The sequence below is a fragment of the Bubalus bubalis genome, chromosome 3 (assembly GCF_019923935.1).
Source record: "Bubalus bubalis isolate 160015118507 breed Murrah chromosome 3, NDDB_SH_1, whole genome shotgun sequence".
Lineage (NCBI taxonomy): Eukaryota > Metazoa > Chordata > Mammalia > Artiodactyla > Bovidae > Bubalus > Bubalus bubalis.
In genome coordinates, this window is record NC_059159.1 from 37,881,832 (window position 1) to 37,908,437 (window position 26,606).

The 26,606-nt window shown below is 53.7% G+C and overlaps 1 protein-coding gene across 4 annotated transcripts; it reads right to left on the reverse strand.

The window, feature by feature from the left end:
- Positions 1 to 26,203, reverse strand: SLC13A5 (solute carrier family 13 member 5). 4 transcript variants are annotated; one of them, XM_045164877.1, is made up of 13 exons: positions 25,870 to 26,202; positions 25,272 to 25,400; positions 20,384 to 20,512; positions 19,984 to 20,120; positions 17,470 to 17,657; positions 16,288 to 16,453; positions 14,484 to 14,606; positions 10,563 to 10,772; positions 9,483 to 9,583; positions 8,332 to 8,450; positions 6,223 to 6,384; positions 3,307 to 3,444; positions 1 to 2,171 (listed from the first exon to the last, which is right to left on the reverse strand). In XM_045164877.1, exons 2-13 carry the CDS (start codon positions 25,371 to 25,373, stop codon positions 2,046 to 2,048), a joined length of 1,701 nt encoding a protein of 566 aa, XP_045020812.1. In that variant the 5' UTR covers positions 25,374 to 25,400; positions 25,870 to 26,202; the 3' UTR covers positions 1 to 2,045. The 4 variants fall into 4 exon arrangements, with proteins under 4 accessions (XP_045020812.1, XP_045020811.1, XP_045020813.1 ...); XM_045164876.1 differs by having other exon boundaries at positions 25,506 to 26,202; XM_045164878.1 differs by lacking the exon at positions 3,307 to 3,444 and having other exon boundaries at positions 25,272 to 26,202.
- Between the last annotated feature and the right edge of the window lie 403 nt (positions 26,204 to 26,606).

Sequence of the window (26,606 nt, forward strand, 5' to 3'; positions counted from 1 at the left end):
TCCAGTTGACCATACTGATCATTTATTTACTAGTCACACTTGTGGTGGCCTGCTGTAGCGGCGGCACTGGGCCCCGCAGGCTGTGCAAGTCCTCGGAGCCCTCACTGTGGGGGCAGCGGGGGAGGGCAGACACGTCCGCAGCAGCAGTGTAGGGAGTAGTGATAAAGGGGTGGTGCGGTTTCACCTTGGTGGGAGAGCAGCTGGCCCATTTCCACGGTGCTCTCTCCAACCAAAGGCTTTGTTTCTTCTAGGGCAAAGACCAGCCCAATCTGTTCTGAGAGAGCTCTGAGCCCTCTCAGAGGAGGCAGCAGCAAGGGGCTCTTGTTGATAATCCCTGAGCAGGCAGGGCCTTGGGTAGACCTGCTCTTGGTCACCCACCTTTCCCTACAGGCCCTACAAGGCCAAGGCCCTTAACGGCTAAAGGAAGCAGCAGTGGACATAGCGGTGGCAGGTCTGAATCAGAACCTCAGCCGCCACTAACTGGATGTGTGACTACTGGACATGATGTGGCCTCTCTGAGTCCCAGTACTAATGAAAGACAGAGGAGGTTAATAACACCTGCCTATCTCACAGGCTGCAGCAAAGATTGAATGAGATCGTTAGCAGGGTGCAGGGAGGCCCGGCACGCTGGAAGTGGGCAATGTGTGAGTGTTCATTCATCCACCTGCCTCTCCCCACCCCACCGTCCTGCACAGAGCAGAAAGCCAGAGACAGCCTGGTGCACCTTCTACTGGAGACAGGACGGTCAGGACTCACCCCACCGCAAGGAACCAGCTGTATATGCTTGGCCCTCGGGTAGAGACAGTGGGGGTCTTTAGGTTCCCAGACTTTCTCCTGCTCTGAAAAATACCATCAGTGGCGCAGCACAGGAAGGAAAGAAAACTGGGTTGTTGGGCAAGAGGACAGGACTCTCACGCATCTCTCCCCGAGGTTCTGAGGGTTCCCAGGCCACTCTGGAGTCTTGGTCCCACAACTTCAGGTAGATTCACGCATGGGCAGGAGCTGTCTGCTCGGGAACCACTGGGCGCTGCTGGTTCTCAGCGATGCTCTGTCCGTACCAGGCTTGGCTGCCAGGGCCAATCAGCAAAGGGAGCTTTCCCCAGAGGAGCCCAAACTCCGGCCTGACAGACAGACTCTGAAGGAAGCCTGCTCTTGGTGGTTAACAGCTATCCATCCCCCTACCCCTGCAGGTGAGGGTGGACCAAGGTCTCCAGCTATGGGCCCAAAGGAGCCTATGTGTAGTATGACCACTGCCCATATATAGTGTGACCCCAGCTGTCATGGGGTAGGAAAGCATCTTCTGGAAGAGACAAACTAACCTGCCGGGGAGGATCCCAATAAATGTCAGCCAGACCACGAAGGGGTCTGAGGAGGTGTCCTGCAGAGCTGGGGAGTGGGTCTAAATCATCAGTTACAGTTGAGCAGATTACAAGTGGGGTGCAGCAGGCCGTGTCATCTGGCAGTTAGCAACTCAAGTTCCTCATCCTTACTCCCAGTGGTCCCAGGAGGCTCTCGTTCCCACTCTCACTCTAGCAGTGGGAAGCTGCCCAGGACCAGACACTCCGTCCCTGGGCTGTGGACTGACCCCTCCTAGTGCCAGGAGGGATCCAAGGCAGCCTAAGGAAAGCTGGGAGAGGCACGGGGCCTGGAAGTTTGTTTTCTCACCTCCCAAGCTGGGATCTGATTCCCACGTGAATGACAAGTGAACCCCAGAGTCCAGCCCCGGGGGGCCAGCTCGAGGCTGAGTGGGGACAGGACCCTGACCATCTCAGAGGTGATGGCAGGCCCCCAGCAAAGATGGACACCAGCAGACTCATGGCAGGCTCCCTTCACTTCAGAGCCTACCCTCTCAAAGCCCATCCCCAGCTGAGACCCCAGGCCTGGAGGAAGAGTTGGCCTGTCAGCTGGGTCTCCATAGGGTGTGGGCATCATGGGGTCACTTTGGGACATGAACCCCAAAGCTCTGTGGCAAGTCATACTGGAAGGTTCAAGAGTCCTTGGGAGGGTGGGGGCCGTGGGCATGGTCTTGCAACTCTTCCAAAGTCTCAATGTGCTGTCACATTAGCCCAGTCAGGGAATTGATCCAAGTCAAATATGACCCGTCCCCAGGTGTTGATGGCCAAAAATACACAGGTGATTCCAATGACGTTCATTGTTAGTCCTGTTTTCATCTGGAAAAGAACAGGGTCAAAGTTAGCACCCTTGGGTCTGCCAGGCTGTCAGAACAAATGTGAGTGGGACACGGGGATCCGTGCTCTGGAGAAGGGAACCAAAGCTGTTGGTTGGACCTCCTGTCCCCAGGTCAGGCTCTGTTCTCAACCCACCCCCAGGCAGAGTAACTTCACGTCCAGTACAAGTCATCACTGCTCAAAGCAGCCTGGGAAACAGGCAGGACAGGCAGACTCTCCAGGCCCACTGGGACCCCTGGAAAACTGGGCCTCAGTGAGGCAAGCGAGTTACTGAGGAGCTCTGGTCCAGGGCTTACTCCAGCGCCTTCGCCCTCCCACAGACGCACACCAGCCTTTCCAGAGCCTGAGCTGCCTTCTTTGCGTGGTCACTAACCCCTGCCCTCAAACCCTGTGGCAGATTTTTCACTGGGGATCAGAATTGAGCCTGCAGTCCCTGGTTTCTGGGACTGCCCTCTGTGTGAGAATGCCCCATGGAGTCCCAAAGATACCCAGCGGCGGTGCTGAGATATGACACCTGACTGGGCCGGGGAACGGTCCCTCTTCACTGGCCGCCCCGTTTGCACACTGGCCTCTCCCCATTCTGCAGCTGCAGACCTGCCCTCCTTCTGCCAGAAGAGTCCCTCCTTTGGCTGCATGTTTCTAGGGCAGCATCTGCTCCTCCCAGGCAGTGGTGTCCCATCCCCAAGCCCCGCCTCCCACCCACCCGTCGCCACCGCCTCCATCTATAGCCTCTATCAGTCTCTTTGGCTGCCATTCGTCTTTCCCCTATTCTCAGCCTCGCCCCTCCTGACTCTCCTCTTGGGTTCTTGCTCATTTGTGAAGTCTACGTTGGCCATATGGGACCCCACCCTCACCCCATCCAAGTGCTCAGTGAAGGTTCCCCTGATAGCTGCTCGAACACCTCCAAATGGGAGATTCTGTAACCCACCTCTCAGCTTTGGGAGACAGAACAGTCTATGAAATAAGAGATGGTGTCAGAAAAGAAGAAAAAGTTGCCTATAAGTGCAAAGAAGGAATTAGGTCTGGACATTTGGTCCCAAACTGTTTAACATCACAGGGCATCCCTCAGGACCAAAGGATCATAGCTGATGGGAGTGAACAAAAGCGGCAGCGTTACCATGTCGGAAACCTTGAGGTGTCCATAGGAAAACACGATGGCGTTAGGCGGGGTGGCCACGGGCAACATGAAGGCAAAAGATGAACTCAGCGTACAGGGGATCATGATGTACAGCGGGTTGAGGCCAATGGAACGTGACTGGGGAAAAACACAGCACTGCAGGGTCACAGGTGCAGAAAACAAAGCTGCGGGACCATCAGTCTGAAAAGCAGTTCCCTAACATGCTAAGCGCGTTCCCGCCTCTGTGCCTTTGTCCTGCTGGGTCCTCTGCCCTTTGCCACACCTGGATAGTAACTCTGCTGGACCCTGAAGCCTAAACTCCCCAGCACGCCTTTTTGAACCCCCTTGATTCATTCAACATATATTTCTTGGGCACCTACTATATGCCAGAGACTGTGCTGGATGCTCCTGCCACCCATGTGTGCATGTCTGTCCTGATACAGGCAGAGGGAGCCTGGAGGGCAGGGACCATGTCTCTCATGTGTGTATGTGCCTCAGTATGTATGTGTTTCTATACACATTTGGGTTCATTTTGCATATGGAATTTGGTATCCATCTCTTTTACTCTAAAGCTTAAAATTCAGCCACACCTACTCTGTCTAGCACAGAGTAGACAGATGCTCATAAATATTTGTTGAATAAATCAGTGATATAATTTGTAATGTCTGTCAATATCTACCAAAATGAATAATTCATCATGTGGTTCTACATGCACTTGAGGGCAGACATAAACGCAGAGCTGTTCGATGCAACATTGTAACAGCAAAACACACAGGAAATGGTCTCAACAGCCATCAATAGCAGGATGGTCAAATAAAATACACATATACAAACAATGGAATCATCTGCAGCTGTAAAGAATTGAGTAGGTTTTACATTTTAGCAATGGAATGATCTCTAACATGTATGATAAGATTTAATATATTAAGGTGCAGAACAGGACTATGAAATGACATTTTTTAAAAAGAGACTGTGTGTGCATGTGTGTGCATTCTTGCATGTATGTGTGTGTGTTACACACCCAGAAAGATATCTAAGAAATTAATAATAGGAGTTATCTCTAGGGAGGAGGCTAGAGGGTAAGGGTCTGTATGCTGTTTGTATTATTAGACATTTTCCAGCCATGTGTATGTACACATTTGAAAAATTACATGTCCCCATTTTATGAAGTATCCTTCAAGGCTATGATTTTTTAATGACTTGATAGTATTCCATTGTATGAATATATAACTTATTTCACCAATCCCCTACTATTATGGAAGTATTTTTTATCACAATTCTGTGACGTGCATCTTTATGGTATAAACTTGTAAGCATCTCTAATAATTTTCCTAAGATAGACTCCTGAACATAAAATTCCCAGAGTCAAGGGGTGTGAGAGGGTTTCAGGTTACAGTTCCTATGAGTAAACAGGTATCGGAAAAGGCCGTGCCAATTGCATTCCTCTAGGATAACTAAGAGGAACCAGTTTCCTTCCTGGTTTCCCTCATGATGTATGCACCCCACGTGTCTCTGGGCCCACCTGGGAAGTCACCACCTTCCCCTTGCCCACATGTGGTGCTGAGCCAGGATTGTGAGGCCTGTGGGGACTCTAGCTCAGGGCTTCTGATTCTAGAAAAGCTTGTTTCCGAAAGGCCTGACCACCCGCTCCGATGAAGACCCCCATTTATCTGACTGGTCTGGGAGCGAAAGCCAGGCCTCTGTGAGTGGAGGGAGCCCTCACTACCACATGGCCAACATCAAAGGAGGCTCCTTGGCATCTTTTCGTTCTAGGCCACCTGCTGAGGGGTGGGGGAGATGGCTCTTCCTAACTCTTCCATCTTCACTTGGAAAGAAAAGAGAAAGTCACTTGAGTTTGCTTTGTATACACATGGACACCCTGGCAACTGAATGAAAATTTACCAACTTCAGTCTTGTGCTGAGGCCTTTGTAAGTCTGTCCTCTAAACTCCAGAATATCAAAGGGTGGTGAGCCCCAGCTTCTCCCAGGCTCATTTCCCATCTACAGAGGGTTTCCATAGCCCTCATCCTATTTGACCCTCAGCGCACGCATAGGAGAAAGAACTTGAGTGATGTGTTTGGAAGATCCCGAACTTGAACTCAGGTCTTCTGACTCTAAAACTAGGCCTTTTTCTGTGCCACCTTGAGTTGGTATTGCCATGTGATGAGTAACAGAAGGAAATGCAAGAAAAGATGGCAGTTGAGCTTCCTATACACTCTGCTTTCTTCTCAGGCCCAACTCAAAACTATGCTTGCCCAGAGAACACAGTTCTTTAGCCTGACACTCAGCACCCTCATTCACAAGCTCTCTAGGCTCAGTGCATACTGCTCCACGATACCTGAGCTTGCCAAGCAGGGGTTCTGGGAGTTTATGCAACCATTTCCTTTACATGGGTTTTGTCCAGCTGGGTCCTCTGTGCCTTTGTCCTGCTGAGTCCACTATCCTTTGCCACTATCTAGGCCTACCTAAGATGCCACTACTCCATCTTTGCAGAACGTCCTCTCCCCTCCCACCATCCCCAGGCTCCAGCTTCCCCAAGATCTCTTCCTGGTGGGTTCCAGCCTGTGGTGTCCCCTGTTCTGCAGGCCTCCCACCCACCTGTGCTACATTCTGAGAGATGCTCTATCATTCCCCTATGGCATCCTTGGTGCCAGCCCTGCCTCCTGAGCTTGAGAAATAATCAATTACATTTATAAACAAATTTAGAGCACCTAGTTCTTGCTGAGCACTTTGGGTCAGCATAGAGGATACCAAGAAGAACCAGCAAAGCACTGAGGGCAGGACCAGGGCCAGCAAGGGCTCAGGGACCTGGGTCTCCAAAGCCTAGCTAGGCTTGGGCCCCTGATGTCACTGCCTCTCCGGGGATCCAGTCAGCTTCCTATGAAATGATGACTCTCCCCCAGCCGAGTCACTTACCATGGAGGCAAAGATGGGCAGGAACAGAGTGGTGGTGGCCACGTTGCTTGTGCACTCAGTGAGCACAGCAATGAGTGAGGACATGATCAAGGTGATGGCTGTCGGGGACACAGTGTGCAAAGGCTCCATCTGCTTCCCCATCCATTCTGACAGCCCTGAAGCCTAGGAAGCACAGGGAGGGCAGTCACCACAGGGCTACTGGCTCACAGCTCCTCCAGAGCCCAGAGGGACCTTCATCTTTCTCCGAGGAGCTCAAACCAGACCTCACTTCCAATTCTCTTTCTCTGAACACGTACCATAGGTGCTGTCATCCATGCCCCCGGTTTCCAGCTCCAACCTCACTCTGCTGTCTCTGAAATCTGTTGTCTCCAGCCCAGCTGGTCTACTGTCTGGATTTCCACCCAGATGTCCCAGGAGACTCAACACGACCCAACCTGAATTCACCCTCTCTAGCCCAGAATCTGCTCCCCCTGGGCTCCCCAGCTCAGTGACTAGACTCACCCAACCTAGAAGGCTAAGGAGTCATCTTGGGGTCTCTCTCCCCCTTATTCTTTATGCCCGGTGACCATGTCACCCAAACAATCTCAAGTCCATCATCTCTTCTCAGTCTCCCACAGTTTTTGAAGCTCAACAGAATGATTTGAGCCAGAAACTGGGGAATTTCTATTTGGGGCTTTAGGCTGAGAATAGATTGTCCAGGGAGAGAGTGAAAAATGAACAGATAAGAGGCTAAGAATAAAACCTTCAGGAACACTCATATTTATCGGAGAATAGAGGAAAAGTCAGCATAGGAGGCAGAGCAGGAACAGCCAGAGTTAAAAGTAGGAGAGAATGATGTCTTGGGGATGAAAAGAGGAAAGAGTTTCAAGGAGGAGAGAGTGGTCCATGGAGTCCAGTGTTCTGAGCCTGTGTTAGATGAAAGCTGTACAGCATCTACTGGTGTCCCCCAAGCCCCACCCTTCTTAGGCCTCCGCTCCAGACACCCAAGAGATTTTTCCTGAGTACAGATCTGACCAAGTCACTCTCTGGCTTCAGCCCTTCGGTAGCTGCCACCACTTTCAGAATAAAGTCCACACTCCTTATCTTGACCCTCAGTGAAGCAGTTTCTGGGAGGTAGCACCAGCCTTATTGTCTTCTGCTGTTCTTCAGCTGGATTATTTCACACTTACTTCTTTACTCGTGTGCCACTTCTTTCTGAAGAAAGATATGCACCCCCTGCCCCCGCCTAGGATGGGAAATCCTCAAAAACAGAGACTACATCTCAATCTCCTCCGTAATTCCTATGCCTGACCTAACATAGACGTAGTAGGAAGGTTTGATGATGAGTGAATGAGAGATAAATAGATGGATGAGTGGATGGAGAAGTGACTAAATGGATGGATATGTTCATCAAAAAAAAAAAAAAACAGTTATGAACCCACTGCTCGTCAGGCTGCCCTAGATACTGAGCAAACAGCAATAGTAAGACCAAGTTTATCTATAACATTTTATTCCCAGATGGATGGACAGATGGATGAAGGACAGCAGCACCAAGGCGGCTTGTCCCCTCCCCCTCTAGCTCATTTCTTCCCTATTAGGGAAGGAGGGAGGGACGAAAGTTGCATTTTTGAGGGTATTTGCTTCCAAATGCTGTTCTTCTCTTCTGATGCCACTACATACCTAGCTAGAGAAAAAATTTCTAAATGGCAACTGTATCAACAAAAGAGGTCAGCAGGTAGATGAAGCAAAGGAAATGGTGAAACTATTCACAAAGAGTTGAAAGAAAGAGTTGCCTTGAATAAATGAAAGCAGAGATCATTATTCCCACAGCCCCCCAGGAGACTTCCCAGCGTCCCCCGCCTCTCTTGGCTAACCACGATTGTTCACTCATCTCTGAAATCAATCAAAGAGTACTCTCTCTGTTCCAGGTACTATGCATGATGCAGTGTTTGCAGATGACAAGACAGAGGCACTGTCTTCCTGAAATGTGCAATTACGTGGAGGAGACAAACACAGAGGTTTGGGGTGCTGGGAAGGAGGGGTGCAGAGGCTCTCAGCTGCCCTCTTGGTGAAGGAAGAGACCCTAGGCAGCCCCCCACCCTGCCACCGCCCCAGCAGTGAAGAAGTTACCTCGCATCCCTTAGCCACAGCAAAGCCGCCCCCCAGGAGAAGCACGATCCCCCAGGGCACTTTCTCCTGGGCCACCTTCCAATTCAGCAGTGGGGGTGGATAGAATGGAGTTTTCCTTTCTGAGAAGAGACGATAAAAACACACACATACATTAGGAATTCCAGTGGTGATCCAGTGGTCAGGACCCTGCGCTTTCACTGCTGATGGCCATGGGTTCAATCCCTGGTCGGGAAACTAAGATTCATTCCACAAGTCGCATGGCACAGCCAAACAAAAAATCACACACAATCCAGAGCAGCATTAGCAAGAAAAAGAGATAAAAGTGATCTCATCAAGGGGGCATAAAAGCCTGCAAGGACAATGAGTACCATCTCATAGCTGTAAATCAGCTAAAATGTACAGTAATCACTACATCAACTGCTGGTAAAGACATGATATATTAACGCTATTATATGCTCTGGTAGCGTTATAAATTGGTACAGCCTGTTTGAAAAGCTATGTCCCAATACATGTTAAAAGCCTTTAAGACACATATACTCTTGTACCGCAGCACCATCTCTGCTAGAAATTTATCCTACAGAAGAAACACCTCAAAGAAAAAGCTATATATACAAAAGCATTCATTTATAATAATGAAACATTCAAAATAGCCAGAATGCTCCATAACCGGGGAATGGTTACAGCCCCCTGATACAATATAATGCCATAATTAAGAAAATTAATTTGAAGACTGCAACAGTAACAGGAAATGTTTATAGAATAACTACAAACAAAAACATGAAAACAAAATCCAACAGAGAAAACAGATTGAAATGTTTTGATTATAGCTATATAATATCTATATGCATATTAACAAAGACTGGGAGGGAGAGAGAAACCCCCGAAATACTGATGGCATCATGGGAAATCCCTTTCTGTTCCTCTTATAAAATAAATAAGATTGCAAATGCTTAAAAAGCAAGAGAAGAGGTCCTGCACTAAATAATACCCAGGGCAGTCTTGGAAAACACCCAGGGCCCAGACTCTGTAATCTAGCCAGGATTTTGCTACAGGGTGAGGTTTTCTCCCTCTTGGGCCCAGGGAAACTATGGAGACCCTTTGCTGCCAGGGCCCCAACCCAGATGAGTGGGAGGCTAGGACAGGAGACTTACCTTCCTCAGTCTGGCTGCAGAAGTTGAACTTGGGCTTCTGCGAAGGCATGATGAATAGCAAGATGGCCACAAAGATGGCCACAGTGGCATCGGAGGCGTACCTGGGCAGGGACAAGCACAGAGGATTAGTCCAGCTTGGCTGGAGTGACAGTCACACCACGAACCTGCTCTGTGTCTGAATGCTCCTACGTGAGGAAGCTGGCTCCTCTGAGAAAGAAAACTGATACTCTGGGACTTTGCTGGTGGTCCAGTGGCTAAGACTCTGCGCTCCCAATGCAGGGGGCCTGGGTTCAATCCCTGGTTGGGGAGCTAGATCCCACATGCTGCAACTAAAGCCAAATAAATAAATAATAAAAATGAAAAGAAGAAAGAAAAGAAGAAAATTGATACCCCAAAGGCCAAGATCAGGGGTGCTGAGATAGACTGAATCCAGGCTGGAAACCAAGACGCCTACATTCTTGGCCTGGCTCTGCCACCGTCTTTGAGTGACCCTGAGCGACTCATTTCCCTCTCTCAGCCTGTGTTGCTCTGGAGGTTAACTTTGTGTGTTCTTCTCAACCAGATTTTCTGGATTCTGGGGTCACCAGGGTGACCACAAGGACTCTGGGGCGACCCCAAGCAGACCTTCAGAATGAAATAAGGCATTAATAGGTGGCTATCTCTCAGACCACATCTTCTGCCTTTTCTAGGATATGCATGGTCTCAACTTTTCTTCCTTTCTGATCACATAACTTAGCCAGAAGAGAAACTCCATATCTCCCTCTTGCCAAGTCTCTTTCTAAAGAGGCTTCTGGACCCTGGGTGTGCGTCTTCAGAGGGACTCATCCGAATCTGGAGAAAGATAAGAAAGGAAAGACGGCAGAACAGAGACTGGGAAGCCGGAGCACTGGGAGCCCCAGCCCTCGCCCAACAAACTTCTATCACAGCCTGGCTGCCCTGAGGGACCACAAGAACACATCTGTGAGCTTGTTGGGAAGACTGGTGAGACAAAAGCAAGTCCGGAAACCAACAGAGCGTTCCAGAACTGGATGGCAGAAAAGGAGGAGAGCCACGGAAGGTGCTGCCGGAGGAGCCACTTACTTTGTCTTTCCCTCTGTCCAGGCGATCGACACCCAGCCGGGCATGAAGCCGGGGTCCCGGGTGAACCAGAGGCCGACCAGCAGAAAGAAGCAGAGCAGGACGTTGATCTCAGCGAAGGAGAGGGGCCCCAGCTTTCTGTACTCCGCCCACAGCACCTCGTGGGCAGATTTCTCCTCGCTTTTCTTCTCCAGGCTGCAGCCCCAGGACAGACTAGAGGAGGCAAAGATGATAGGGTCGGGGGAGCGTGTTGGTTAGCCCAGGACTGGCTGAATGAAAGTGTGAATGCCGGGCAGCAGAACGTAATAGAAAGCCGCAGCGGGCTGCTCATCACCAGGGGGCCTTGAGCAAGTCCCTCCCCAGTCCACATCTCTGTCATCTGCCCACTCAACTTCACAGGACGTACTGGCAAAGTCTGTTTTGTGTGACCAGCATATGCCCCAGGCTGCCCCCAGAACTGGAGGGTGCCCCCAAAGGAAGCCTGAGAAGGCACTGGTCGGATGGCCAGTCTAGATCAAGACTCAGGAAGAGAGGATGGCCAGGAAGGTGGGAGACTGAGCGAAATGGAGTGGAGATGGACAGGAGCAGAGAGGGTAGAAACAAGCAGAGTTGAAGCCACCGCTGGCAAGGGCGTCCTGGCCGGTACCAGTTGCCTAGAGGCCAGCTGCTGCCATTGTCTAGGGGACGCTGAGAAATATGGAACCAGCTCGCGGTGGAGCCAAGGCCCCCTTGCAAGCTCCCTGTCTTCCTTCTCCCACTGTGGCCTGGAGCTTTCAGTGGTACTGGCATGCCAGTTCCCATCATCAGGTGGCTCAGGAGGACACAAGGAACAAGGACAGGTCCCAGCAGACTGGGTCAGGCAGGAGGAAGGTGGGTGCTTATATTCCAAGGAGCTGAGGTGTAGGATTAGGGACCCAGCAGACTCCGGGGGCTGGAAGTGAGTGTGGCTAAGGCAGGGGGAGAAGCCAGCCAGGTCCTGCTCTTGGATGGGCTCCCAAGGGACCAGGGCCCATTGGCCAACACACTTGCCCGGGGCACCCTGCAGCACATCTCCCTGGGGAGGATACCTAGCCTTGGGGAGAGCCGATTGATTGGAAAAGACCCTGATGCTGGGAAATATTGAGGACAGGAGGAGAGGGGGCAATAGAGGATGAGATGGTTGGATGGCATCACTGACTCAATGGACGTGAGTCTGAGCAAACTCCGGGAGATGGTAGAGGACGGGAAGCCTGGCGTGCTGCAGACCATGGGGTCACAAAGAGTCAGACTCGACTGAACAACTAAACAACGGAAGTCTTGGGGAGGGACTGGCTGGGGCCGCTGGCACACAGAATGCCGCCGACCCTGAGGAACCCATCAGCCTGAAGGTGGTGGCAAGGCCAAGTTGATTGTCCCTAGGGAGTCTTCCCTTCTGGGAGTCCTTCCTGGGACCCTAAGTCAGACTTCCAAGGAGCACAGGAGTTGCGGAATAGGTGCTGAGGTGCTGAATGCTGGAGCCAGGGGCGGATGCAAACCACCTTTAAGAGGGTGAGAGCCAAGCCCGGGGATGCGGCCTGGCCTGGAGCAGGGGCTCAGGGGTGTTTGGACATTTCCTCCCGTGGTGCTCAGGGGTAAGGAGAGGACGCAACGAGGATGGGGGCTGGGAACTCAGGTCTACACAGCCCGCCAGGATCTCCGCTTTGGACAAGAGGCCAGGCCATTTGTCCCCAGGGTCGCCCACCAGGGACACCTTCTAGATCAGCCAGCAGGGGGATGGCTCGGCTGGGGTGGGAGGTGGCCTCTCTGTCCTCGCCCCCGTGGCATGAAAGTCTGTGTTCTACCCGCCACTAATCTACTGCCTCCTGTAGTTCCCAAGACTCTGGGGCTGGGCCAGAAGCTTCAGCCTTCCAGAACAGGATAAGGGGGGACTCTGGTAGCTGCCCAGCTCTTTTCTGATGCTGGGGACACATCCTGACAACACAGCGGCTGCAGACTCTGGGGGCAGCATCATCTATTCAGTTGTCCAGTGCTGGCCCTGCCGTAGTGGTGCCGCCAGGCCTTCAGGTCCCCCTGAGGCTAAGCGTTCCACGCTTATCTTTGGGTTAATCCATCTGGTGACCTCTGGACTGGCGTGAGAGAAAGGCGGGTGGATCCAGCCTTCCTGTGGCAGCCCTGGAGGGCTGGGTGGGTGCACAATATCCTTCTGCAGTAGAATGGCCTTCCTCGAGATGCTAATGAACTGGGTAGACATGCTGCTGGAGAGGCCAAGGGACCCCGAGCCCTGGAAGAGGTCCAGGAGAACCCTCCTCCCTGACTCAGGGCTTAGCCTTTTAAGGAAGGCTGGGTGTAAGCCAGCAGCAATATCCCACGAGTCCCGAGGGGTCCTGGGGTGAGCTGCGGCCTCCTTGGCTGAACAAGGCCTAGGAAGCTGCCCATAAACTCTGGAAGATCCATTTTTTCTGAATCAGGCTGGAGGGAATGGCCCTGACATTGCTCTCCATGACCAACCAGATAAGGATTCAAGCTGGGCAGGCAGGCGCCTAAGGGAGCAGCTTCCCTTTCACGAGGGGGTCCGGACACGGGGCAGGGTGGAGATGTGATGGAGGCCTAAGTCTACCTTTATGTTTTTATTACAGCTGCTCTGATTATGGATAGAGTTTGTTGTTGTTGTTGTTTTTAACTGTAGTTTTCAAAACAATTCCTCCTTCAGAAAAAAAACTTAACCAAAATGCCCCCTTTTCCCCATTAACTCACAGGTGTTCGTGGCCATCTTTGCCTTTCATCTCTGAAGTCTCCCCTCTCCTGCCACATAGGCCTGTTTTTCACTGTAGCTCAAGCTCCTTGTGAATTAAAGCACAGAGCACGCGGCTCACGGAGATAAGTCCGTGCTTTTAAAAATGACAGTAACAGGGACTTCCCTGGTGGTCCAGGGGCTAAGATTCCACGCTCCCAATGCAGGGGGCCCTGGTTTGACCCCTGGTCAGGTAACTAGATCGCACATGCCCCTATGAAGATCCCATGTGCCACAGCAAAGATCGAAGAATCCCAAGTGCCATAACTAAGACTGGGGGCAGTCAAATAAATAAAAATAAATTTTAAAAAAATTTGAAATGACAACAACATCTTGAGGTGTTTGTCAGCCACGCGTCATGGTTTCTGTGCAAAGCCTGGCTGCTGTCAAGGTTGACCTTGGTGAACCATGCCTGTGTGCTGGGAACCAGAAGGTAAACTTTGCAGAAGTGGCGTGCTTCTGGGAACGTTGTGAGCTTTCAGTAAATCTGGGCTTGGATTGATTGGGACGCTCTCAGGCCATCTGCCGTGACCTGGCCTAAAAGACACTTGCAGCCAAGTGGAAGTCTGTCCAGTCCTACACCAAGAGCAAGCACTCGTTAATTGCTTTGACTCGCGTTCAATGGCTCACCTGCTCCTTCTCCCTGGGCTGGGCGCTGGGCGGATGCGGGGGTCAGAGAGGACTTACCCGCAAGCCACAGAGGAGCTCAGGGTGAGGGGCAGTACTGGAGCATGACTGCAGGTGCCAGGGGATGGTGGAGGGGGGCGGGTGGGCAGAGCCTGGAGTGTCCAGGGAGGCCCGGAGCAGCGAGAAAGCTAGCAATCATCAGATTCAGAATGCAGGGGGGCAGGTTGGGGGGAAGCTGGGAAAGGAGTTGCCGAGGAACAAATGTTGGAACTGGCCTTGAAGACTGAGGAGGTTAGAAGGGAGGAAGGCAGGGAATGGCATTCTGGGGAGAGGGAACAGCATGTGCAAAGGCATGGGGAGGCAGAGGGGTGGCAGGAAATGGAGGGCAAGCCAGCAGGAGAGGGGCTGCTGAGAAATGGTCAGAACCGGGCAGGAAGCACTCTCTGGACTCAGTTGCTGAGCCAGAGGGGTTTGCTGCAGGGCCCGGCATGGTTAGACCCACTACTGTGTCACTGTCTCAGACTTACTCGAATCTCATGTACATGAAGCGGAGCCACAACCAGGAGAGCAGGAGCATGATCAGCATGTTGGGGAAGGCGAATCCGAACCAGGAGGCGAAGTTCACGATGTCTTTGCTGTCCGGAAATAACCTGATGGGAGAAGCGCCAGTCCGCCCACCTCTCCACCAGATGCTGGGCCGGGAGAGGGGGCAGGCCAGGCCCTCTGGGCAGAGGCTGAGCTACAGCCGGGCCCCTAGAGCTGGCCTGAAGCAGGGGCCCCAGAACATAGCCACACACAAGACATGCCTGAGGTGTGACCAACCAACCCTCCTAGGGGTCCAACCAGCTGAGAAGCTCGTGAAAAGCAAGGCCCTTCAGTCCAGAAGAATACACCTTTGTACACACATAACTGGCCAACAGTCCAGGGGGTCCATGGATTCCTCAGAATCACCCTGTGGGTGTGGGCTTTCGCAAGAGAAGGGCCCCCTTAAAAGATCAAATCTCAAAAGCTTCCCAGGGTGGGATCAGACAATGTTTCCTGGGGGCTAGAAGAGGGTCACTTCCACCCCCAGCCCCAGGCATTGATCCCTTTAGCCCAAGAGTGAAGTAGCATAGAGCTTCCCTGCTGGCTCAGCAGTAAGAAATCCACCTGCCAATGCAGGAGGCATGGGTTCGATCCCTGGGTCAGGGAGATCCCCTGTAGGAGGAAATGGCAACCCACTCTAGTATTCTTGCCTGGGAAATCCCATGGCCTAAGGAGCCTGGTGGGCTACAGTCCATGGGGTTGCAAAGGGTCGCACACGACTGATGAACTCAACAACACAGCCACAGAGTTTTTCTCACTCAGCGCAGATAGGCAGCTTTGCCCAGAGGAGCTCTGGGGAGAAGCATAAGGCTGTCATTACAGAAAACACTTGCAGAAGCAAAGCGGTCTGCTTGTTCCATCTCAAGTGTCCACCCTGCCAGGCTGCAGGCCTGCCTTCCCACCCCCAAGCCTCCCTCTGCACCCCTGTCCAGGGTGCTTTTCTGCACAGGACAGGCACCACCATACTTCTGTTCCTTCTCTCTGTACCTACTACGATTTGTACTTATCTTCATTAACACATTTACATGACCCATCAGAACTCTCCAGGCATCTGCTACCCTCAGTTGCCCTCGAGTATCCCACTGGCAGGCCCTAAGACCCTCTCACTTCTGTGATCCCAGCCTCACAAGACCAGGCACAGAACTGAGTCCTCAGAGCCTGGTTCCTTTCTGGTCAAGGCTGCAAAGTTCCAAACAGCCCCCTGGTCCACCTGGAGCCACACAAGGGCACACATCCCCTCAAGGGCAATTAGAAGGGCCATAGTGAGTGAGCCGGTGAGGCACCAGCTGACCTAACCGCTAACCTTCCCCGACGTCATAGGACCATCATCATTAAACAGCAAGGTTGTGAACCAGCTTTGAGGGGAGTGTCTTTAGAGATGTCTGTTTTCTACAAGTTTTAACCAAGGACCCTGCTTCTCAGACTATATTGTCATTTCCCATGACTAGCTCTGGGTTCAATCCACATTCCCCTTCTGAGCAAGAATCCTGAGCCCGGGAAAGAAAGCTGGGGCTTGCCCCAGGGCGAAAAGCAACCCAGTCTGTGGACATCAGCTCCCCCGCTGTGGGGTCCTGAGTGTGTGCAGGGGGGCTGGGCCACAGAGGCTGAAGGCAGCCCATCCTCCCTGCTCTGACATGTCCCCCCAGCCCCAGGGCCCAGCTGAAGAGGAGGCAGAGGTGGGTGGGCCCCTCCAGCCCCGTCCCTCTCACCCTGTTATTGTCCCCAAAGTCATGGCCAGCGACTCACTCTTGCATCTGGCCCAGGAGCACCACGTTGGGTCCCGTCCCAGTCAGGGTGGCGGTGCCTCCGATGCTGGCCGAGTAACATATGCACAGGGTCATGGCCTTGCACACTTTCTTCCTGTTGACCTCCTGCTGCCTCACAGAGGGACCTTCCAAAGTCGCTTGGTTCCCTGTGGTGGGCATACCGCCATGAGCTGAACCAGCCCTGGGGGCTGCCTGCCCAGCTCCAGCTCCAGCTCCAGCTCCTGACCCAGCTGCTGACTTGAGGCTCTGGGCATGCCAGCTCTGCTGGCTCTTCCCCCAGGTTTTCCTTCCTCAGCCTCAAGCCCCAGGCTGTGGTCTGACCCCATATGCCACCCATGGTCAAATCCCATGGCTCCTCAACGACTCGTGCAAAAACTCAGCAGCTTCAGACACACTCCTTTCTTTCCTGCCTCCTTGCTCTCACTCAAGATGTTCCCTTCATCTGGAGGGAGTGGGGGCAGGTGGTAGTCCCAATCCATCTCAGATGTCGTCTCTTCCTAGCAAGGCCTCTCCCTGTTCTGCGCTTCCTCCGTGTCTGGTTTATGGCATTCTGTGGTCTCTCCCAAGTCAAATGAACTGTCTGAGGGACCTCTTGACCCCACCCCACCAGGCTCTATGAATCTGCAGTACAAGGGTGTCTGCTTCATCTCTGCAGCCCAGGACCTGGCCCAGGGTCTGGTCATCAGCACAGGCCCCAAGAGGCCATGCAGGGCCCTGGGGATGAACAAGGCAGAGGAAAGACACAGGCACGCTCTGACTTCCTTGAGCTCAGTGTCCAGTGGGGAAGCCAAGGTGTGACCACCAACCCCAAAACCTGTGAGAACAGAGTGGCAGACGGACTTGGCCTGTTCAGAGGAGGCCTCCCTAAGGATGAATAGGGGTAGAAAGGATTCCAGGGCATCCAGTAGGTGCTCAAAAGATACCCAAATGAATAATCATATCAACATGTATTGACTTCTGTGATGGCAGGAACAGATGCGGGGGGAACTTGCTGTAAGCTCCACGAAAAGATGGAACTTTCATATACTAATCACATTCCTAAAAGTTAAGAAAACAGCATTTCAAAGTATTTCTCTATGTGCTTGTGAAAAAAGAGGGCTCCAGAAAGCAGGGAGGTGGCTCAAGTTTTTGGAAACAGAGACTTCCCTGGCCAGGGGCTCACCTGGCAGCTCGCCGGCCTTGCCCTTTTCTGCCAGCTCCAGGGTCCCCAGGCTGGCCTCGGATGCTGAACTCGTGGCCTCCATCTGCTGCAGCACGGCCTCCACGATGGGCACCATCATGGCCGTGGTGGCCGTGTTGCTGATCCACATGGAGAGAAAGGCCGTGGCACACATAAAGCCCAGCATCAGCCTGCAGAGGAGGAGCAGAGAGGAAAGCCAGAGAATTCCCCACCCCCGGCCACCCCCCGACCCCTAGGGAACTAGGTCTTGCCTCCTGCAGGGACGCCAGGGGCCAGCACCAGGGTGCAGAGGCCTGTTTGGGACTGGATAGTCTAGGAGTGATGCCGTGTTAATACCTCCCTCCCCACCTCCCTCCCTCTGCCACTCTCCACAAACATTACTGACATCTACTCTGCTGGCTACTGGGTCACCATGAGGCCAGCTCTAAGGAGCTCACAGCCTAGCAAGGGAAGCACAGGCATGCAGCTGGCGCCGGCACAGCGTGGAGTTGGCCCTAGTACAACCTAGGGGCGCACAGGAGGAGCAGTCCCAGCTTCCCATTTCTACCTGGAGGATTCCCAGCCCCCCAGATCCTGCTCCTCCTGAGTTCAGAAGGCCTGCGTGGAGTCAGGCTTCCAGAAGGGGAAGAGCCACGAGGGGCCTGGGGAAGGAGGACCTCCCTCGTGGCTAACTCCTGCCCCACCTCTCCACTCACACACTGTGCCCCTCTCCACTCTGCTGCAGATCAGAGCTCCAGAGAGTACTCAAAAAACATGTTTCCTTCCTGTATGGCACCCCACTTTCCACCTCTGTCCCCGCTGAGTCATCTGCCTGGAAAACTCCCCTCATGGCCCTTCAGAGCCTTCAGGCAGCACCCTTTCTCTGTCGCCCCCCCCGCAGTGGACGCAAGGTAGGGCTGACCACACCCTCCTCCGTCTTCTCTAGGACGCTCCTCCCTGGCTGGAGACAGAACTGTGTCCACGACTGCTCCATGAGCACAGAAGTTCTGATTCTTCTCCATGGGTCCCGCACACTTGGCACAAAGCCAGGAGCAGAAGGCATTCCAGGGTTGGGGGGCAAGAGGGGGTTGGCTGAATGGAACTCAACTTCTTGGTCCCCACGCCCTTCCGCAGTCAGGCCCCTCTCCAGGACCACTCATTTATTCACCTGAAGAAGGGTCTGGGGGCTGCCCTGCACTGTGGTTTAGCCAATGTCCCTACAGGTAGACCTCATGGCCTCATAAGTACAAAGGTTGGAAGCCAGGCTTAGAGGAGGGAGCAGTGACCGAGGGGAGCAGAGAAGCGTGAATGAACATCTTGGATTTGGTGTAGGAGCAAGGCACTCCAGCACTCCAGAATAAGGTCCATCCACTGATGGAGAAAAGCTTCCCACTCAAAGGATTCTAGGAACAAGAATTCGGGGGCCTGCAAGGCCTCATGTTTCTAGGCAGTCAGTTCTGATGTGACTCTGAAAACCAATCGCTGGAGGGGCTCGATGTCAAGAAGGGTCACAGGTCAGAGAGTCACAAGCCCTCACTCAAGAGAGCTGGGGTGCCAAGGGTGCTCAGACACTGGCCTCCTGGAGGGCGGGCAGGTCTCTGCCTTCAGGGCCCAGCACGGTCCTCGACACAAGGATATCGAAGGACAGACTCCCTGTGAACTAACCCACCCACCTTCCCAGGGCTGGGCTGGGTCACGGCATCATTTAGAAAGATGCATCCTGAGTTCCAGATTAGAGGGGCAGGGCGCCATCAGACAGGCCAGGTCCAATCCCCATATGAGGTCAGCAGACCATTTAATCCCTCTCTGCCTCAAATTCCTCATCTACAGAACAGAACATGGGTAATGAGAATAAACCCCAACTCTCAGAGGTGTGGGAAGAGTTAGAAGAGGTGATGAATAAGTCCCTGGTATCATGCCCTGGGCACTGCAGACACCACAGGGTGAGTCTGCGAGATCACCTCCATGACTCAGCGGGAATGGCCTGTGACTGGTGGGGAGACCTTGGAGAGGGGTGAGACCACTGAGTGGTGGGGGGAAGGTGAGGTGGGCAGCAGCTTTGCAGAGGGAATAGATGTGCCAGCTTTGGAGAGATGACTTTTCTACTTCCCCCTGAGTGAGGTAGTTGAGCCATCTCTTTCCTGCTTTCCCCCACACAACTCCTAGGGGTATCAGGTACAGCTTGATCCAGCCTCCATCCCCCTTGTCCCTGGATCCTGCAGCCTTTCCCCCAGGAAGTCTTCTGAACATGCAGGGACCCTTGAGGAGCAGTCTCCTCTAGATTCAGAGAAACTTTACCTGCTGCTGCTTACCATACCCCACCCCCCCAGTTGCTCTCCCACTCCCACCATCCTTGCATCTGGCCTCCCTAGCTAAGATTGTAACATGACCCACCCAGGGGTCTGCCTGGCTGCCCTGCCCAGGTAAGGCCATGGTCAGCCCTTGCCTGTGAGTCTGTGGCACACATTCCCCTCCCCAGCCCTGGGCCTAACTGTGAGAGAGAGGAGGCATAATTACTGTGCAGGCTTGGTCCCCACCCAGAGGAGCGTGCGCAGGGCAATCCTCTTGTGCAGCTTCCAGTGCTCTACGGCCACAGCCACGATGAGACCACCAAGGAACAGCATGTTGGTATCCTTCATGTACTGGATGCTCACCTGCGGGTGGGCACAGAGGCCCCATCAGACCCGCCGGCTGGCCACACACTACTTGGGCTCAGGGCCACCCAAGTGCCCAGAGACAGGCAAGCAGAACAGATGCTGACTTCAGAGCAGCTTGGAGTGGGGATGGAGGGTCAAGGGTACATCCCTCTGCTAGAGAGAGCCCACAAACAGGGTAAGATCTGGTCCCCCGGATCCTACGCAGCTGAGAGCTGAGCTCAGAGGATGAGTCATACGGAGAGATGCTCTGGGGCGCTCACCTGCTTAAAGTCCAGAATCTTGAAGAGTGGGAAAAGCAAGGCAGGCAGCAGGGCGGTGATAGCCAGAGGGATGACTTCCGTGCACCAGTAGACGGCCATGATGATGATGACGTAGGCACACCTGACAAACTGAAGAGACAGCCCTGAGACCCTGCAAACTGCTGCCGTCTCGCCCCCCAGCCCAGAACACTCAGCGCGGCAGCGGGCACGCCTGCCTGTGTGCTCAGTCCCCTCAGTCACATTTGACTCTTTGCAACCCCATGGACTGTAGCTCACCAAGCTCCTCCGCCCATGGGATTCTCCAGGCAAGAACACTGGAATGGGTTGCCATGCCATCGGATTTGAAAAGCCAGCTCATTGGAAAAGACCCTGAGGCTGGGAAAGATTGAGGGTAGGAGAAGAAGGGGATGACAGAGGATGAAATGGCTGGATGGTATCATCAACTCAATGGACATGAGTTTGAGCAAGCTCTGGGAAATGGTGAAGGACAGGGAAGCTTGGCGTGCTGCAGTCCATGGGGTCATAAAGAGTTGGACAACCTCCAGGGGATCTTCCTGATCAAGGGATCTAACATGTGTCTCTTACGTCTCCTGCACTGGCAGCTGGGTTCTTTACCACTAGTGCCGCCCAGGTGCACAGCACAACTATCTTCTAATTCGATCTTTCTACTTGCATCACTCCACATTGCTGCTGCTTTTCTTTTTTTTTGCAAATCAGATCATATCACTCCTTTGTTTAAAAGCCTTTCTTTGCCTTCAGGACAGAAGCCAAATGCGCTAGCACTCTTTGGAGACCTTCTGCCCTGGAGCAGGCCCCTCCAGCCACATCTCCTTACTCCCACTTTGAGCTCCAGGACCCCAGAGCCATGGTGAGAACTGAGGCCAATGCCCCACCTCCCGCAGCTGCAAGACCCTCCCTTGGCCTGGAGAGAGTTCTCAGGGCTCAGCTCACCACTGCTCCTTGGGCATCTCCCCCTTCCTGCCCCTAGCCTGGGTCTGCACCCTTCCTCTATGCCGCTGCCCCCACCCCCAGCATGCAGCACACTGAGTTGGCATTATTTGTCTCGCCAGCGCCACTCCTGACCCACCCATTCCCTCCCCCGAAGAGTGCAGTCATCGGTGGAGGGCAGAATCCGTGTCACTCAGCATCCAACACAGGCCTGACACCCCAGGGACACTCAGCAAGTGCTGATTGGAGGAGCGACCGGCACAGCATGGGCTGTGACAAACACACCTGCGCACAATCAGTTTATCATCACCCAAGATAGCATGTGTTATATGCACGGAACATCGCACAAAGAGACATTCTTTGTCCGGATTGTGTTATCAGTGATAAAATACGAGCACCCCAGGACACCTCCCTACTCTGACACAGGGTTTCTCAACCTCAGCACTATTGGTGTTTTGGGTTAGATGGTTCTCTGTTGAGGGGGAGGGGCCTGTCCTGTACATGGCAGGGTGTGTGGGAGCACCCCAGCCTTCATCCCTTTAGATGCCAGTGGCACTCTCCAGTTGTAACAATAACAACAAAAGGTCTTTAAACGTTGCCAGATGTTGAGAAGAAGAGGGGAGTCAGTCAATGCTGGTGACACCCCTGGGCTGAAGGCAGGACAACAATGTGGTGAGAAGCCCAGCCTTTGACACCGGGCAGGCCTGATCAGTGATCTGCCATTGTGTGGCCTGCCTTGTCGTTGAGGTCAAAAAAGAGAAGTAGGAATGATCTGCTGCAAGGGTGGGCAGTGAGGGAGTGTGCTGCAGAGATTTCAAACACAATTGTTGAATCATTAAGTCTTTTGCAACCCAGTGGTTGCATGAGGTCGAAAAAGAGAAGTAGGAATGATCTGCTGCAGGGGTGGGCAGTGAGGCAGGGGTGGGCAGTGAGGGAGTGTGCTGCAGAGATTTCAAACACAGTTGTTGAGTCACTCTTTTGCAACTCCATGGTTGCAAAACCCCACCAGGCTCCTCTGTCCATGGGATTTCCCAGGCAAGAATACTGCAGTGGGTTGCCATTTCCTCCTCCAGGGATCTTCCAGACCCAGGGATCGAACCCTTGTCGCCTGCATTGGCAGGCAGATTCTTTACCACTGAGCCACGAGAGAAGCCTCTTAAGCACAGTCATACTGTCTAAACTTCAGTCTCCTTCTTATCATCATACAATAGCAATTCTCAACAGTGTCTTTGATAAAATACTCCTCCCACTCCCAACCCTGGCCCCTCTCCCTGCTTGTTTCATGTCCTCACTTATAAATCAAGGATTGAAGAGCACCCATTCTAAACGTATGCCACATGGAAAGTGATGTTTTTATTATCTAAATGGCAGGTGACACGTGTAAGCAATTTTCCCAGACAGTTCCTGGAGGCTCCAAACGTAGCCAATAGAAAGCATACGAGACTAACTACCCCCTCTCCTCCATGCTTCTATCAGAAGGCTCAGGAGATGCCCCTGAATAATGTGCTAAGTCACTTCAGTTGTGTCCGACTCTTTGTGACCCCATGGACTGTAGCCCGCCAGGCTCCTCTGCCCATGGAATTCTCCAGGCAGGAATACTGGAGTGGATTGCCATGCCTTCCCGCAAAGTTGACCCTCCCTCATCTAGAATGCTCCAGAGGGTTGTGGGGAGAGCAGGAAAGGAGAGGTGACCTTTGAGAAGCCTGAAGAGAGGCTGGCAACCGTGCAGAATGAGATGGGTTCTAATTGCAGGTGGGAGCCTGGACCCCGGTGAGCTCAGAGCCTTCTCTGCAGCAGAGAGTATGACCAGAGAAGTACTTCAAGCTGAGCTCAGAGAATGGGTAGAAAAGTGGAGGAGAGATAATGACTATAAGGAAGCAAGGTGTAGGAGAAGAATAAAAGAAGGAAGCCTGCAGCAGAGAGAGTTCGGGGCACCAGTGGAGGGGGATTCACCCTAGGAGTCCTACCCTCCCCTTGGATGGTGCTCTCACAGCCTTCCCTGCCACTCTGCCCCTGACCCTGGGTTTCCTTGCAAACTTTGTGGCCCTGGGGGTGGGGGCAGGGAGCTCTTCAATGGTGACCAAAACAGAAGCTCAAAGGGAGAAAACAAGGAGACAGGGCTCCAGGCTCCCTGGCACCTGCCCCACCACCAGACAAGAGAACACAGGAAGGAGCCTTTGGAGTGACTGTCACTGATGGCTCCCCTTCCCTTGCCTGATTCTCCCTCCCAACGTAACACACAGACACGGACACAACCTGAGCTGGGGGTCCTAGCTCAGGGTTTCCACTGTATGTTGGCGGGGTAGGGGGCGGGTGGTCTTGGTCACACTCTACTGGAGCAGGAGGGTCAGCAAAGTGACTGTAGTTAGTCTGGGGAACATTACTCCCACCAGCAGGACTCAAATCACAGCTCCCTGCCTTACTCCCTCCCACAGCCGGTAACAGCCCCAAATCTCTTTCTACAGAGGAAATACTGTGGACCACAGTTGATGTGGCAACTGAAGAGCCACCCTTGTTGAACCTGATGTCCTCAGCCCATCACGGGTCTATGATCAGCCTACCCAAGGGCTCCTCCCCCACCTATGAACCAGCATGATCTCTTTTGGACCCTATGGCCACAAGATGTCAAAATCAAGCCTCCTTCCTCCATTGTACAGATGAGAACATCAAGGCCCAGAGAACACAGGGGCTTGGCTAAAATCACAAGGATGGGTGAAAGAGAAGTCCAGTTCTCTCGAAGCCTGGCTTCCTGATACCCAGTACAATCCCACTGCTCCAGTACTGCCTTCAGAGAGTCCCCCAAAGAGATCCTCTATTGCCCAAACTTGCCTGGGTTGTGGGGGGTGGGGGGAGCAGAGGTTTCCTGTCTGGGCTGAGAGTGAAAGGCTGAAAGAGGGAATGAGTAAGGAGCAGCCAGCAGCCACAAAAGGTTTCAAAGGGCTCGGGCCTCTGCCAAACGGGCCTCTCACTGCCCAGCGGGGCCTGGGCCAGCGCTCCCGGCACCGCCCCCATCCTGTGGCCAAGGCCATTCATTCTCTGCTTCCTTCCCGGGAGCCCTCGGAGGCCAGGGCTCAGACGCAGCTTCCCCGCAACCCTGGGTCGTGCCACCCAAGGCGTGAGTTCTGGGAACATGTCCTGCCTCCTGCCTCAGCCACAGCGGGTAGTGAGCAAAAGCAGGCCAACCTGACCTGCCTTTTCAGCTGGGAGCGGCAGCAGGACTCTAATTCAGCTGTGGCTTCCTAAGCTTCAGAGCTGGAAAGAAATGTGCATCATAGATAGGAAAACTGAGGCTCAAAGGAGGGCCAGAAGGGGACAAAGATAGGACTCAGGATCCCCTGGTGGCTCAGACGGTAAAGAATTTGCCTGCAATGCAGGAGACCTGGGTTTGATCCCTGGGTTGGGAAGATCCCCTGGAGGAGGGCATGACAATCCACTCCAGTATGCTTGCCTGGAGGGCTACAGTCCACAGGGTCACAAAGAATCAGACAGGACTGAGCAACTAAGCACAGCACAGGATCCACCAAGGTCATAACTTTTTCCTGTCTGCCCCTGAGTGGCCTCAGAAGCCATCTACAGATGGGAAGTCCCTAAGTGAAGAGACAGGAGCGAAAAGGAAACAAGTGCCCAAGCTCCCTGTTGGTATAGGTGACATTTAGGGACCCTGGGGTCCGGGTTATGCACCTGGGAGATTCTGAGCCTATGGATGGGCTGTGTGGTCAAGATCTGTGCTAATTTCTAGGTCTGTGTGCTTTGCCAAGACAGTTCTTGTTTCCAGGGATCTGTGAATCCCAACATCCATGCCCCTCAGAATTCCTTGCAGGGCACCTCCCACAGCACCCGGAGCTCCAGAAGGTGCGTGCCCCCATCGTCCCGGGTTTGCTGCCCCATAAGGGGCACCCGGCTCCCGGAAGCCACCGGGCTGCCCAGAGACACAACTGACCTTGGCGGGCATCAGAATGATGAGTGGCAGCAGCAGGATCGGGGTGAGGAACAAGATCACGAAGGACTTGAACTTGGAGACATAGCTCAGTGCCGAGGCCATCGCGGAGCGGGAACCTGGCGGGAGAAGCTAGAGAAGGGCAGCCAGTCGTTGCACGAGCTTAAGAAGGGGCCGCAGTCCAGAGGGGGGTTGGAGGGGGCGGCGGCAACTCCGCCTCCCACGACGGAGCCTCACCTCGGCCCCGGGGGCGGGGCCATCCCCGCAAGGTCGGTGGGACAAGCCTGCCCCCAACTCTGCCTCCCGGGCGGGGCCTGCGGGCTCCAGCGCTACGGGCCGGCGCTCCAGGAGGGGTCGGGTACCCGGCACCTCCTGACTCTCCAAGCCTTTCCTGCAGTGCCTTAGACAGGCGGGCCAGAGGGCGTCCCCCTAAGCGGTAGGGATCTGTCATTCAGTCTGGGCTTAGACGTTCGGGTGGCCCCCCGACCCCCCTCTGCTTCTTCATCTGCCTTTCCTGGGCCCCGTCTGGGTCCCAGGTGAAGGTTCCCAGCGGTTTCTGAGTCTTTCAGATCCATCTCCCCAACCTCTCCCTCCTTTTCACCTGGTTACTTCTGCTCCTCACACGCCGATCCCGGAGGGGTCTCCCGCAACGGCAATGACCCACCGAGCACCCAGCGCGGTCTGCTCCGGGGGCCTCTTCTCCTCGCCTCCCACCAACCCCACCACCCCCGTCGCGGTCACGCTCGGCTTCCCTACCCGGAACCCACCGCTCTGGGCACAGGACCCGTCCCCCGCGCCCACACCCTCTCCCACCCAGCGCATCCCCGGCACTCTCCAGCGATCGCGCAGGAGGTGAGCCCACTGTCCTCCGCTGTCCCAGTGGCTTTGAGCTGTCCCCGCGCAGCGAGTCAGAAGCCCAGCTGGCGCTGCGTCCGCGGAAAGCCGACTGAGCCCGCCTGAGCAGCTACTGTCATTCTACAGGGAAATGAGCGTCCAGAGAGGAAGGGACTTAACCAAGGCTGCACTGAGAGGGTCGTTCATTCCCTCAGCCGCCGCCTGCAGGGTACTGAGCAGCTATTGTGTTCTGAGCCCTGTTTTGTGTGCTGGAGGTACAAGGATGCAGACGCTGCCACCACCCCCAACTAGCACTTTTCTTCCTTCTCTGCCTCCCTGTCTTCTCATTCTGCAGTTTTCTTTGGAGGAGTCCTACCACTGTTTGTGGTTTAACCATAGCCTGCTCCATAGAGATTACTATCCTGTCTTAGAGGATAAGATGTCTGAAGAGGAGGACAGAGGATGAGACGGTTGGATGGCATCACCGACTCAATGGACGTAAGT

Bases quoted from the DNA above. Each gene is read 5' to 3' on its own strand.
- SLC13A5 (XM_045164877.1), bottom strand. From the start codon at position 25,373: ATGGCCTCGGCACTGAGCTATGTCTCCAAGTTCAAGTCCTTCGTGATC. The intron at 20,121-20,383 runs GTGAGCGCCCCA...GCCCACCCGCAG, and splicing joins AGATTCTGGACTTTAAGCAG to GTGAGCATCCAGTACATGAA. The intron at 2,172-3,306 runs GTAACGCTGCCG...GTTCTTTTCCAG, and splicing joins ACCTCAAGGTTTCCGACATG to ATGAAAACAGGACTAACAAT.